Raw genomic sequence first — 15,585 nt, 5'->3', positions numbered from 1 at the left:
AACAGAAGATGTTGCAAAAAGGAGTGAGTTCAAAAGAACTCAGCAAGGCAGTTCAATCCATAATAACATAATAACACATGGAAGCAAATCATACAGAATGCAAAATGATATGAAACGGACAATGCAGATATGCTTCTAACTTTATGTATGCTGGTCTCTATTAGCAGACACCATACTCCTCTGGGTAGTCTCAATCACTCTTCCCTCACAGCTCTGATGCATGTCTGTTGAGTTCTCCGCGGTAATTGGGTTAAGGCATCCCTCACGGACATTCCATGGCTGGGGTTTAGGTTAACACTCTCTCACGCCTCCATTGGTATGAGTACTGGCGCGTGTTAGGGTTAAACCTAGCCAAATGCAAGTCTTCTACTTAGTTATATCAACTTAGATCCAAATACTTTCATTCCTCCAATCACGGGATCCTTTCTGGTATCCTTCTCCCTAGAGTCAGCGTATCTTTATGATAGCCATCAAGTCGGACTACGGACTCATCAACTCTATTGGTTAGTTACATCAAGCTAACAGGTAGTTCCCGTTTCCTCTCACGGATCATTTCACCGGTCTTGATTTCAGGGGCCCACGTTCCACTTCTGCAACTGTACCAATGAATGGCCTCTCACGGATATTACGCATCGGTATTGATTGTCCACAATGTGATTTATGTCCTCACGGATATTACGCACCGCTATTAAGTATCCACAAATCACCATTGCAACCACGGGTTGCTCGGACTCAATTCCCTTCCGATTGGGTCTGATATAACAGGGACATCCTAGCCAAACACTTCTAGACATGCCCTAGGTATGTCAACCAGTAATGGGGGAAAGCGTCAAGGGGCACCATAGGAAAATGTCCCATACCACCTCCACTGGTGTCCAAAGACAGAAATGCCAAAAGGGCATTCCCCAATCCCAAATCACAACCTAGGCATTTACATTCCCAATCAGTCGTTCACAAGCACAATATAATCATTTATAATTGAAATAACAATTGAATAATAAGAACAAGTACTATTGTAGTTGAAGAACTATAGCAGCCATATAATTATAAGAAACTAATTACAGCAGTGATATGATTATGTAATTCTAAAACAAATGCAAGTAGATATGCATATAGGGTTATTAGGGATCAACCATCCTTACCTTAAGTAGTCTTTAAAGGATTCCGTATAATTAATGAGGAAGAGGTCCAAGACTAGCAATTAAAACCTAAACAAGCATATAATAATGATTAGGAATAAGACCTAGAAGATTAGAAGTCAAACAGAAGCAAACAGAGCAGATTTGAGGCTACTGTCTGTGTTGGTCGATTGGTTGGTTTACCTGCCCAGTCGACCAATGGGACAGTTCGTGGCTGCAGACCCTAATTTGATCATAACTTCTTCGTTTGAAGTCCGATTGGTCTGAAATTCAAAGGGGAGCTTCCTAGAACATATTAAGACTATCTAAGAAGGTTAAAGCATCAAGTTATGGTCAAAAGATAGGTTCTGGATTGAGCCATAAAGATTTAGGGTCTTAACATATATTAACCATGGTTCTCATGGAAAGGCCAGGGAGAATAAGATTCACCCTAGGGAATATAAAGAATACGAAATCACATCAAGGAAAGCTTTGGGGATGATCCAATAATTAATAAAGGATTAGGGTTCTCAATTGAATATCCTCTCATGAAGGTTCCCCTAGATTGGTTCTCAAAATAACCCAAGGTAAGTTCACAGAGGGTAAGGGAAACATGGAATTAGTAATTCAATATCAAGAATGGCATTGGGGAGGATTAGAAATAATAGGGTTCCCAATTGGATACTTTCTCATGAGGGTTACCCAATGTGGATATTCTCTTATGAGGGTTACTGAAGGGTTTCCTTCCAAAATCTCTCTATTAAGGGTTTCCAATGGTCCAATGAACATTAGGGATCAACTCCTTAATCATGAGGACACAAGGGAAGGTCATGGTAATGGTATAAGACCTTCCCCACAATCATAAATTTTGTAGAAAAAACAATACATGGGAGTAATCAAGAATTCAGGTAAGATCAAAGAAATAAGAACATCACCATATGGTTCAAGAATATAGAGTGAATGGGGGATTCACTCTATGGCTAGGAGAAACAAAGAAGAGGTCATTACAGTAGTGTAATACCCTTTCTCATAATCAGAAGATCAGAAGTAAAGAAGAAAGAATGAATGAAAGAAAAAACAAATTGATTACTAACCTTTTAGAAGAGGAACCGATGAAGAAACTCGAACAGATGCTTGAGGATCTTCCTTGGCTTTGGAGGAGAGGTTCTAGGGTTCTTCCCACGTTCTCCAGAGGCTTAAAACTGATTGTGAGTGAAAAACATGGAGTTCCCCCCTTTAAATAGCATAAAAAGTCTTAAAATTACCAGGATTTCCAATTTTAGCCTTGCTGACCCTGTTGGTCAATTGGTTGGTCGACTGGCAAGTTGACCAATTAGTCGACCAACCATGACAGCAACTCCATTTTAGGGAATTGATGGTCTAGACTTCATTATTTTTGCATGAGCTTCATACAACACCTCAAACAACATACCTAGCATTGAGGGATACCTTCAAACCATGTCCAGATAGGCTTTAGGTCCAACAACCAGGCTCTCCTTCATCAATGTGCAGCTTCTTCTCCAACTCAGACAAGGTTTCTAAGTATAGAACACCATCATCAATATCCATGGGTTCGAGATTAAGCACCATGTCTTCTACTGAGATGGCCCATAGTTGTCTTCTACTTTCACTTCGGGTCTTAGGTCCTACAAACAACAGGGTTTCCGGGTTAGGGTTAGGGCTAGATTTCACAATGGCCCATCTATTACTCACCTTATGTTTGCAGATGACTGCTTCTTGTTCTCAAAGTTGAAGATAGAATCTGTGAGCAACTTGAAGGCATGCATTGATATTTATTGTAGGGCCAGTGGTCAAGCTGTAAATCTCAAGAAACCAACCTTGGTCTTCAGCTCAAACACTCACCAAAAATTTCGAAGGTGGTTCGGTAGAGTCCTAAAGATACCCTATGGTGAAGGTCCATCTAAATACCTTGGACTTCCCACGGAATTTGGCATATCAAAGAAAAAAAATATTTAAAGAAGTTGGTGGACCGAGTTGAGAAGAAATTCCAAGGCTGGAATAATGCTTTATTATCTCAAGCAGGTCGAGAAGTCCTGCTAAAGTCAGTGGCTTTTGCCATACCAAGTTACCAAAGCTCGCAATTCAAACTTCCAGTAGCAACCCATGATTTTTATTGGGGTAAAAAGGAAAATGGATCTAAGATCCATTGGATCTCTTGGGAGAGATTGAGCAAACCAAAAACAAAAGAGGGGTTGGGCTTCAAAGATTCTCAGATCCAAAACAAAGCTCTTCTATGTAAGGTTGCGTGGAGGATTCTCTAGTAGCCCAAAAGTCTTTGGGCCCAGGTAATCAAGAATACATATTTCCCAAAGAATAGTTTCCTTGAAGCAAAGTTGGGTCAGCATCCATCATGGGCTTGGCGCAGTGTGATTGAGGGCAGAAATCATTTGATGAATGGGATTTGTTATAAAGTAGGCGATGGAACCAGTGTTCAAATCTGGGATGATCCATGGATACCTTCAATTCCTGGTTTCAAACCAAATACCCCGAAGCATCTCAACTGTAATACTCTACTTGTAGCAGAACTGATTGACAAAGAAAACAACTGCTGGAACTACCAAATCATTGAAGCTCTGTTTGAGGAGAAAGATGTAATAGAAATTCGGAAGATCCAGCTTAGCCTATTCAGCAAAGAGGATACTTTTTTCTGGTCTGCAGCTAGGAATGGCAACTTCTCAGTGAGGTCAGCCTACAATTTGATTTTGGGAGAAGAAGAAGAAAAGAAAAAAAAAATAAGCTGTCATCCTCAAAAGTGCACACTTGGGATGAAGTCCCAGATAGTACATGGAAGAGTATTTGCGGCTGTCCAACCTTGCCAAAAATTCAGCAATTCTTATGGTGAGCATGTGCGTGTGGACTGCCTACAACCCAAGCCCTGCAGCACAGAAATATTCCAGTGGATTTGATTTGTATGAGATGTGGGAAGGGTCCATAATCGGTTGAACATGTTCTTCTTAAGTGTGAATTTGCCAGAACAGTCTGGTTCGGATCTGAATTAAGCCATAAGGAAAAACAAGAGCAGATGATACATGAGTTCATTGATTCGTGGGGTGTCTTCAAAGAAGAGAGTAGAGAGAGTTACAACTGGGTCACTAGGAAGGCCTCTTTCTTGCTGTGGTACCTCTGGATAGCTAGAAATGACCTCATCTTCAACAATAATACTTGGCAGCCTATTGAAGTAATCACCAATGTAGAGAGAGCTCATAAGGAATTTATGGATGCCCAACCAACCTCCACTCTTAGAGACTCTAATCCTCCCCATCGCAGGTGGAGTAACCATTTTTCATTTCATTTCTTTATTATATGATTCGTTCACTCTAGAATTTCGATTTCTTGTTTAGAAGTCGAATCCTATAATTTGATTAGGCTAGTACTCTAGGGCGTTGCCTATGAGAACATTTACTCTTCTCAGACTTTGTGGTGTCTTAAGTTCGAAAGTTCTCGCGTCCACACTTAATGCGTTGCTGTGCCACAATTTATCAGAGCATGTATAATGTTTTGGACTGCGTTTTCTTTTTTAATCTACTTTGATAGTGAAAGTTTAAATTTTTATTAACTTTTATTCGCGAGTCAGTGCGTCTTTATTTTCTTTGTAAATGGTTCGTTGTCATTTAGTCTTATCATGTTATTCACATACTTCCCTGGTTGGAAATTAAAATTCTCTCAATGTTGATGTCATCCTGGGATGTTAGATGATGAACTGCCTTGGACTGACCCAAACTCAGTTGGGTTTCGATATAGGGATGAATTGATTCCAATTTGAGTCTTGGGCATAGTAGGATACCGGGAATTTCTTTTTAAATTTTTTGGTAAAAGCATATTATTTAATCAGTTTTAGGAAGTGGGATATGTCTGCAAGAGTTATAGTTGGTTAGAAATAGTAGGAGATTGTTAATTTGATGAAGCTTGTTTGTAGTTCATTATGTCCCTTTTGTTAGTTTGATTTTCTTCTGTTAAATAGCTTGTATCAAGATGCAATCTCATATTGAATAGAATGAGTTGAGCTTAGGTTTTCAGACTTGGGAGGCTTTGTGTGTGTGTGTGTGTTTACTTCCTTAACAATCCCTTGGCGCTCCCTTTTACCCCCTTTTCTTACGTGGTTCTTACACTCTTTTCCTTCATATTCTTCTTTGTACTCTTTGTGAAGCCCATCATAATAGATCATCACCACAAGGTTCTGTACCAACTTAATGTTAAAGTAGTGGAAGGCCCATCTACTTGCCCATAAATCTTCTTCTTCCCTAGCTTTCTCTTTCGTCACTATCTATATAATCAATATTATCATTAGCACCATCCGATGTGGGACTAAACAAATATGGCAAATTAGGTTACCTTGTAAATGCTGAATTGCCAAATCCTTGGATTGGAATCTTTACATCCAAACGAGTCTTATAGAGGTAAGAATCAAACAAGAGTCCTAAAACAAAACTAGGGAGATGGAGTTTTAACGTTTTTGAAACTTATGTAAATAATATATTGTATTATGTTATTTGTTTTTTTAAACCTGTGGAATACATATTGGGTAGAATTTGTAATCGCATAAATCCCAATGGAATAGTTTCTTGACAATGAGTAGAATTTGTACCTTTTTTTAATTTATGATTGAATCAAGGTACCTAAGGCAACCACTTCGAAGAAACTTCTTATCATCAAATTTCACTACCTCATTGTCCGCCCGATCATGACCAAAGTTATGAACTAGATATTCAATCTTTGTTCTACTTAGTTTAAGGCATTTTGACCTCTTCACATTTAATCTCATTATTTTTTCCTCTTTCCCTATTTTGTATGTTGATCCAATTTTTGTTGTTTCAGGTACTCCATGGAAAATCAACAGTTGATTCCATTTTATGCATGTCTAGTGCTCCTTATTCAATCAGTGGTGTTTTTGACTGGTGTACATTCTTCATTTCTTAATGATGTAAATGGGTAGTTTGCTTGTTCCATTATGTTTCCCCTGATAAAGCAACAGTTTTTCGCAATAGGCTTTGCAACTTCTCTTATCTGCTCACCTATTGTATACTAGTTGGAGTCTTGGAGTACTTATCTATGCTTCAGCTGCTTGTAATATTGTGGTACATTGCATTACTGTTTTCTAAACAATTGATTAGGGTCCTGTCTTGCTACTTTGTCTCCACAAGGTGGTAGTTCAGAATGGATTTGTCGAGTGATTTCAGTTAACTTCATAAACTAAATAGTTTAACTATTTATGACCAGATGTTTTATGAGGAAATGTTGGAAGGTTTGTTAGACTTTGAACATTGTCTTTGGTTGTTGACATGTTAAAGATATCTGATTCGTTGGCAGCAAAAGATTCAATTATGTATTGATGACAAAGAAAAGATAATAAAAGTTGGATAATACTGTTTGTAATTCACAACTTATGATGGTTGGTTATGCTTATAATTATGATCTTGTATTGCCTTGAAATTAATATATGTAACCATTCTATCAAACATAAATCATAGATTATAGTCCTAGGCTAAACATAATCATAGATTTTATTTTGTTGACTTGTTGTATATGTAACCATTCTATCAAACAATTATGTATGCTGATGATTCTATGCCTATATGCAATATAGTTTGTACTTGTCGGAAGTAGTCATTGGTTAGTATACTTGAGTATAAACTTTCAGTGGGTTTTTTTTTGGGGGCAAAATACTAGTTCCATTGTGTTTATTATGCTTTAAATAGGCAGGAGACAATAAATCAGATGAAATAGACGTCTTATAAGGCCTGAAACCTAGGGTCAAAATTTAAAAAAAAAATCATATGTTTCAACTGAAATTTCGTTCGAAACCTAAAAATTTCGGCCTTTTCTTGGGTCGAAATCCTGGTTTCGACTGAAATTTGTTCCTTGCTATTGGCATGGCACTTTTTGAAGCACAATATATGAAGAAGTTTAGGATACCTCTTAATGGGATGACTCTTCATTAGGGCCAGGACTTGTGCTAAAAACTTGTGAAAATGTTGATTTGATCAGAGAAATAATCAAAGCAGCTAAATCCAGGCAAAAAAAAAAAAAAAAAAAAAAAAAAAAACGATGCAAAAAGTCTGGAAAGGGAAAAAAAGCTATGCAACAACTGGAAAAAGTGTCTTGAATTTGCAGATAAAATATTCCTAAAGTCTCCCATTAGAGGAATCATGGGATTTCGGAAGAAGGATAAGTCACTAAATTGGCCTGAGACATATTGGTCCATGTGAGATGCTCACCAAAGTTGGACCAGTGGCATACAAGTCAGCTTTACCTCCTTAGCATCAATCACGATGTTTTCCATGTGTCAATGCTTTGAAAATATGCCCCAGTTCCGACACGCATCTTGATACAGTAAGTACTTCAACTTGCTTCAGACTTGAGTGTCTAGATATGCCAAAGTCAGATCCTAGACTGAAAGGAGCCCAAGCTTTGAAATTGTACCATCTCAGCTGGAGTGATAATTCAGATAATGAAGCATCACGGAAAGATGAAGTAGAAATGAAAGTTAAGTATCTAAATCTCTTTCGATTATCAGGTACATCAAATTTGGAGGACAAAATTTCTTTTAAGATGGGATAAATGTAGCACCAACACCCTGAAATTCTGGTCTAATTTGAACTTTCCATTTTTCATTTTTCATTTTTTATTTCAGATTGCATAACATATAATCACAAAATTATGTGATTTATACTAAGAACTGCTCAATTTGGTATGAATAACATAAAACACAAGAGAGTTACAGACACTGACCACACCACCAGCAGCAACCACTACTGCAGCTGATAAAAGGAGGATGAGGAGAAGAAAAGGAGGGGAAAAGTGCAGTTAAAAACAAAGGGAAAAAGGTTCAGCAGGAGAGAAGATGAATGGGAAGAATAATATACTGCAATCAAGGTGTTGCTGGAAGAACAAGGAGGATGGGGGACATTTGTATGGAGAGAGAGAAGAGGAGGGGGAGTTGACTCAACAGTGGAACCAAGATCTAAAAAAAAAAAAAAAAGAATAGAGGAGGAAGAACAGAAAAATAAAATATCAGGAAAAGAGAGCTTGAGAAAAGCCGAGGTTGCACTTGTCATGAGAGCCATGTTTGTCATTGCCAGTGTCTCTAGAGAAGAAGACTGGGCAGATATGTGACTAAAACAATCAGAATAATGATGGAAAAAGAAAATCAGATAATAGTCAGGATCGGAGGAGGGGAGCAAGAAGAACAAAGAAATTAAACTCACTTGCTACAGAGAAGAAGAGAACCTACCAGATAAAATAGGAGGTTTAGTAGCCAGGTTTGCCTTCACCGGACTCGCTGGAGCTGGAACTTGAGCCAAAAAAAAACTATCAGAATAAAGAAGAAAAGAAAAACAGAGACTGGTTAAAGTCGGAAGAGGGGAAGAAAAAGAAGAACAAAGAGAAAAATGATTAACAAAGAAGGAGAAAATAACGTACTGGGAGCCAAGTTTGTGGTCATTGGGGTTGCTGGGGCAGCAATTGTGGGTTTCATTTGGATGCTAGGGCAATAGCTCTGGCAGAAATCAAGAATTTCTCATCTTCCGTTGAGCAAAGGTATGAAGCCAGCAGTACCCATAGTCAAGGGTTTTCGTTCAATATACTTTTGCCTTTAGGCGCCTTTTTTTTTTGGGTGAAAAGTGTGATACATACATATATATAGAAAAGTTACAATGGAAAGCCTTCTTGTAGAACCTCTTTAGAAAGAGGGCTAAGGAGAATCCAGGCAAGGAGGGCATCCTCTCCTAACCAAAATCCTTAACAGGAAAAAAAAGAACAATTACTGATGTGAACACAGGAACCCGCTGGTCCGAAACCCTAAGTGGGGCCCTAGGATGGATCCAAAAAGCCACCATAGGCTGGCCGAACCCTACAAGAGGGGTATTTTGGGCATTATAGCCCTTATTTCAGATTTTCTCCTGTCAGTCAGAGTCTCACTTGGATTTGTATTGAGTCTTTAGTAGTTAGTTGAAGTTATGTTTGAAAGAGTCCAGTTTGATGTAAGTTGGTTGCTTTTCTTAAGATATCTAATTAGCATGGGCTTAAATCGATAACTTAAAAGTAGGTAATGAGGTTCCAATCCAAGGACTGGAATCTCGTCGTAATTAGATTCTTTTTAAGTTTAGATTAGATCAGAGTCCAATTTATTATGTAATGGAATCCTTATCTAATAAGGTTCTCCTATGTTGAGTCTGAGTCTATTATTTTTGGCTATAAATAGCCTCTTCATTGGAAGTTATTTTCAGCTTTTGATGAATAAAGAAATTGAGTGTTATTGCCTGGGTGTGGCAAGGTTTGTTTGAGGGGGACCCTGTGGTTGTCTAGAGGCATTTGGTTTTCTGCACTCTTCAAGAACATTCAAGTTCTGATTTCAGTTTCGCAGATCCAACGATCATCTTCAACCTTCAACCATAAACTCCAGCAACGAAAGTCAGTCTTCAATCTGCATAGTCGAGTCCAGATTAGTCCCAGGTAAGCCCAACAACCCTACAACCCATCGCAGACCTCCGCACCCTTGTTTAGTTCTTGTGTAACCCATCTGATGAAATCATGACGCAATGTTAAAGGATCCAATTCAAGTGCCAGTTGGGCTGTTACAATAGGTTGAGCTAATAAATTCAAAGACGCGGTTAATGGACTAATTCAAGCTACTTAGGCTCAAGCCAACTCATGGAGGCCCATTGAAGGTGTTGACCAAGTTTCTTAAAGATGGAATTCCATAATTCAAATCAGATCAATTGAATTCAAAGGAAGTTTCTTTGTTATGTTTTGACCCGAGTTATTTTACCTGATTTGGAAGTTGAACCCACACCGACATATTTTGATGGGTGACTTGAATGATCCATTTGCGGAGATCTGCGGTGGAACCGGATGCCCAAGCCTGAAGCCCACCACTGATCTTGGTCTGTGGCCTCACAGTACAGTATGACCTGACCCAATTGGAGTTCTCTCTCTCTCTCTCTCTCTCTCTCTCTCTCTCTCTCTCTCTTATGTTCACCTACCACATTATTGAGAGATTTGGAATTTTCGATTAAGGTTTTGGGTAAGAGTTCTTGTAACACCAATCTTGGTGATTGCTTGTGAGATCTCCTTCTGTTCTTCTTCTGCATAGTGGAAAAATTCTTCTTCTTTGCCCTTGGACATAGCATATCACATCGGTGTATGAACCACATTAAATCTCTTTGTGTTTTCGTTTTTGTGTATCTTTCGATTCGCTTTTTCGTGATGTTTATTTTAACATTCTCTAATCACTTTCCTTGATTAGAGAGAGCAATAAATTGCCATACCTACTCAGCTCTATATTTTTGGACAATAACATAAATTAGAGCATGATTGGAAAATTACCTTTTCTTTTTGGTCAAGGATGGCGTACATAATGGAAGGATATATTGCCTGTGGTTGACTTCCCAAAATATGGCAATTGATTGTTGTTTGTCTCTTCCTTTTTTTTGGTATTTCCTTTTTATTTAATTTCTACTTTCTTTTCTCTTCAAGATCATGTTTTCTTTTCTTTGGAAGATCTTCTTTCCTTTCTTTGAGGCTATCAACTTATTTAATTTAATTGGAATTCTTATGAAGACACAATAGTTTTATTACAAATTTGAGAGTTTATATTCTCTTTGGTTTTTGACCAACTTATTGAACTTATCGGATTTCTGTGGCGTTCAATTCAAGACTTATCAATCAACCTTCCACAACTGATTGTGGCGTCTCCACATACTAAGGTTCTTTCTTCATTATAAGCAACAGGTCGAGGTTTCACATCCAAATCCTTTTGAAGAAGGGTCTTGGGTTCCTTATGCGATTATCGTGTCTCGTATTCCTTGGTGAGGTTTGCATCACCATCCCCACCTCCTGCCTTGCTGCTACACCAGACCAGCTGGCTCCCCAGCCCCTCCCGACACCCCCAGTCCCTTCCCTAGCCCCCCACGACCCTGTTGAGCTTTCCTCACCCTATCCCTACCCTACAATTCATTCCCTTTCCCTCTCAAGTCCCAACCCTCTCGGACTCTTTCTCTCAGTCTATCTTCTTGCGGCAGGAAAAAAAAAAAGAGAAAAAAAAAAAAATGAAAAGAGAAGAAGAAAAAGAAAGAGAAGAAAGCAAGAGAGAAAGAAAATCAAGATTCTTGAAAGAATATTGGGGTTCTTTCAAGAATCCAGCAAGTAGATTCCCCACCCTTGCCACAAGTCCCTACCCATCCCTCCCTTTACCGCAAGATTCCCCGTCTCTCCTTCCCTTATCCAGAATACTTCTCATCCCAATTGAATAGTCAGTTTCCTTTCCAAGGGATTTCTTGGTATCCCTACTGATATTTTACTTACCCTACTACCTAGTAAAGGATTCCATCCCCTCCCCTAATTTTCCCTTTTATCCAAAACAGTTACTGTATAATTTTAGGTTGATCCTTTCCAACCCCTAATAGTTTTAAAATCACCCTTAGTTCCTTAGATCTTTCCATTAAATTGCTGGAATTTCCTGGGCAAACTTAAAGTCTAGGAAAGGGATATTTAGGAAAATTACCTCAATACCCTTTAGCCCTAGACGTGGTTTAGATCAATTACAATCTGTCATAAAATGTGCTGCCGCATCCCTTTGAATCAGATTAACTAGCTATTTAGGGAAATGGATAGAAGCACACCAAATGGAGCGAACAGATTTAAAATAATGAAATAGCACCTTGACAATAAACAGCGAGGTGCCTTGCCCCCAAGATCTCTGCTGGGACATCAAAGGCTGGGACATCAAAGGCAGCGCTTTGACAACTATGATTTGGACTGATGTTTTGGTTAGGTCCTTGAGTTGTTGAACTCCTCCCATTTCATAGCTGTTGGAGTTCACATGAGATCAGAGTTTCACATTCCATCAGGCTGCTGGTTTGTCACTAAACTAGCTCTGTTTGAAGGATGGAGATAATGTTCCTCTTCTGTTAGATAATCTCTTGTTTCTATTTACTACACTCTCCTCCCTAGGCTCCCTCTCTTTTTCAGTTTGTTCTTTATTTTGTTTCACTTCCAAGTTTACCCTCAGTCAATAAATACTAATTCCATTTATAACCCATCTACCAAGTAGCGTCGAAGACTGTTGGTTATTTTCTAATTGATACTCCCCTTTGTGATTTCAATCTATTTGCTCTTTTTCCATTAATGCTGTCAGTTGAGTTTTCTATTACCTGGGTGGGTCATAATGAACTTAAATAGGGTTTTCGATTTGTATCATCCTAGGGACTCCTAAATTGATAAAGTTGAAGTAAGCAGTTGCTTGGATGCGTGATACTGCTATATTATGGTAGACCATGATTTGTCAAGGTTTCCACTATCCAGGCATGTTGGTTTGCCTAGGCACTGAGGCTACTAGGGGACCATCCTGACAAGCATGCTCTAGGAAAATCTTCAGTGTCTTTGTCCAACTGTTTTTAAATTCATCTTCACCTAGAGAAACACTGATATGTTGCATTTTGATTTTGTTTGCTTTATCGATGTTGTTTGTCACTTATAAATCTTCGTTGTCTTTGTCCAACTGTTTCTGAATTCATCTTCACTTAGAGAAACACTGATATGTTGCATTTTGACTTTGTTTGCTCTATTGATGTTGGTTGTCATTTATAAACTAATGACTCTTCACTCATTTCCTTTATTCGCTTCTAACCTTGTATCTATTCTCTTTCATTATTTCAGGTAAGTGGAAGTAGTCTAAATGTTGATCACAACAGAGACCAGACTATCAGCTCCTTGGGATATTCTTGGAGATATCTTATGGATTCATACTTTGAGAAACATACTAGCCTTTTGGATGCTGATTTTCATGATTTCTTAGCACATGAACTTCCCCTTGGCTTCTGTAAAGGGCTGCCACTTGATCTCACTTCTATGCTAAAGATGTCAATATTGCAGCGTCATCTGATTGGTGAAGGTTCTCATCGCCATATAATTTCCTCTTTCAAAATTAGTTTCCAGCCAGGGATCATAACTGAGCTGCCTATTCACTCTTGTGATGCCATAATCATTGAAAGACTACCCTCCGGAGTTTTTGCGGATCCATTTGAGTTAAAACATCTTGTTGACCATGGTGGTAAGGGATCTTATCTTTCTAATGCCAGGTAAGTGAGAATTGTCTGTGACATAATGTGTTAGAATGCCTTGTTGCAGTTTTCAAGAATGTTGCTGTTTTAGGAGACACGAATTTGGAATTACCTTCTGCACTTTCCAACCGGTCCACTGTTGAGGTTCACATAAACATTAGTCACAACATTTTATCAATACGTGAGGAAGGGATTGCATTGAAGATAAAGATTCCATTACATGCACGATATCCAGTGAGTTTGCAAGACACCAATGCTATTGCTCTTTTTTTTCTTCCCCTTGGAATGAAAATAAAAACTTCAATTAAACAGACGTACAAAATACAGTAGCATCAAGAATTACATATTTTCCTGAGCCAGAAGGACCCAGGTCTGCACCTAATAAATTGAACTTGATAGAATGAACACTTCTTGATAGTCTAATGAATATGGTAGCCTGAGTTCGTCCTGGAACAGTCAGGGGCCTCTAGATCACAATAATATTGAAATGGTCCTCTGTTCATCGCATACTTCCATTAACAGCCTTGTATGACACGACTAATTTAATTGCTAGACCATCAAGAAGAATTGTATTTGTGGTTCTGCCTTATCCTTGAAAGCAAGTGGTCCATCTCAATATTTTGTTTTTCTTTCTTTGTTAAAGAAGACATTTCATTGAAATCCTTTAGAGAAATTGCAACCAGAAACATTTTAAAAGCAGAGAAAAAACTGGAAATAAGGAGCCACAGGAAGATAGTTCCATGCCTGAGCCTCCTGTTGCAGGAGAATCAGCATTACAGTTGCACTCTCTTAGAGTATGAAGATAGGAGATGAAATCAACATCATTCGAGGTGAGCTTGCAATCTTTGATTATGCAAGTTGATCACCATGAAACATTAAAATGTGTGCCTCTTACTAGGTTAATAACCATCAGATTATCCCCCCTGATGCAGAGTCTTCTGATGCCGCACTGTTGGGCTTGTTGGAAGGCATGCCTGATGGCTAGTGCTTTAAAAACACATGCTTGAGTAACTCCAACCCCTTTTGTGGAGTAACAAAGAACCAAAGTAGTCCCTTCAAATCTTACAAATACCTCCAGTCCTGGATTAGTGTGACTTGCTTTATCAACATTAAATTTGATCATTCCTGGGAGGTAGGGTGCCATTCCCAAGTGTAGCACTGGAAGAGGGGTTTCCTTTAACCAGAAATTGTTGGAGAAACTCTTCAGCCAACAAGATTGCCTGCCTGGATAGGACTCAAGCGAGTGTTTCCGGTTGGGAAAAAGCAGCATTCTATAACTAACCACAGCTGCCACAATGAGGTGGTCTTCCGAACAGCCCCTTTCTTTTTTGCCCAGAGAAAGAGAATTTTATCCGTAGCTCTCAAATCAGACTTTCAGTTCCACGTGTGTTGGATTGTGTGGTTTAGACTTTAGAACATAGTCCAAGAACTTGATCCTGGAGGCCGACTTGGCATTCTTCGGCTAATTTTTGTCTTGTTAATGTGAAAGCCATTTTTTCAGCATAAGAATAAAATTGTAGTACATTCCAGAAATTTTCCTCATCATGAGATATTACCCTTGGGGATACAAAAGTCTGTCCATGGATTAATACTCTGACCATCACCAATTTGGATGTACAGCCCTTGTGTGAGTGGTGCTGCACTTATAGCTAGATTTCCAGGTCCCAGAAAAAGCTTGATAGGGGAGACATGAAGGATATCTGTGTTTGGGAAGCATTTTTCCTTCATAAGCAGTCTCCCCAGAGAGTATTGGAAGGATTTAATAATCTCCAATCTGTCTTGGCTATAAGAGCTTGATTCATCTTTTCTGACTTCTTGATTTTCAAACCATCACATCCCCTTGGTTGACAAATCAGGTCCCAACTAATAGTGGGAAACTGTGAGTCTTCCCTGATTGATAAAAAATCTTCTTGCAGAGGCCTCCATCGTGTGATGCATTGAGGCTGGGAGCCTGAAGGGGGACATGTATTAAAGTGGCACTGACGAGGAAAGGATTGTGTAAGAATTATTTTACCTGCTGGACTCAGAAATTTAGCCTTCCAAATCTGTAGTTTCCTGTCAACTCTCTGTATGAGCTTCTTGAGTTTACCAGGGATCATAGGAATGCCCAACTAAATATCAGATTCAGATGTAGGAATGATGTGGAAGTGCTCAATTGTCTCTCTTAGACTGCGGGAACAGTTGGGTTGTAATGGACCCAAGTTTTTGTAACATTAATATTGACCGGAGGAGCAATAATGCTGAAGGTTTTCCCAGAAGGCCCGACCGTCTGATGTTGATGCCTGACCATTTAGAGTGAGGTCTTCTTGCAGGACATATGAGACAAGATTTCATTGCTTGAGATCCTTATCCCATTTAGCACTGTGATTCCATAGCATCATTCAGGG

The 15,585-nt window shown here is 38.9% G+C and overlaps 1 protein-coding gene across 5 annotated transcripts in view; it reads left to right on the top strand.

Moving 5' to 3' along the window:
• Window positions 1-15,585, top strand: part of LOC149030283 (phosphatidylinositol-glycan biosynthesis class X-like protein) — a 34,985-nt gene that overhangs the window by 12,608 nt on the left and 6,792 nt on the right. For 3 of the 5 annotated variants that reach the window (XM_089142552.1, XM_089142551.1, XM_089142550.1), the window contains exons 2-4: window positions 5,955-6,060; window positions 12,795-13,188; window positions 13,266-13,432. In XM_089142552.1, the coding sequence (XP_088998678.1) occupies window positions 5,962-6,060; window positions 12,795-13,188; window positions 13,266-13,432 (660 nt within the window). In that variant the 5' untranslated portion in view covers window positions 5,955-5,961. Of the gene's footprint in view, window positions 1-5,954; window positions 6,069-12,794; window positions 13,189-13,265; window positions 13,433-15,585 lie in introns of those variants that run through there. The other 2 variants (XM_089142554.1, XM_089142553.1) reach the window with 2 other exon arrangements.

Source organism: Hakea prostrata, chromosome 1 (assembly GCF_041222555.1).
Source record: "Hakea prostrata isolate BN-2017 chromosome 1, UWA_Hpros_2, whole genome shotgun sequence".
Classification (NCBI taxonomy): Eukaryota; Viridiplantae; Streptophyta; class Magnoliopsida; order Proteales; family Proteaceae; genus Hakea; species Hakea prostrata.
Note: the sequence above shows the minus strand (reverse complement) of the source record. Positions and strands in the feature narration are given on the sequence as shown.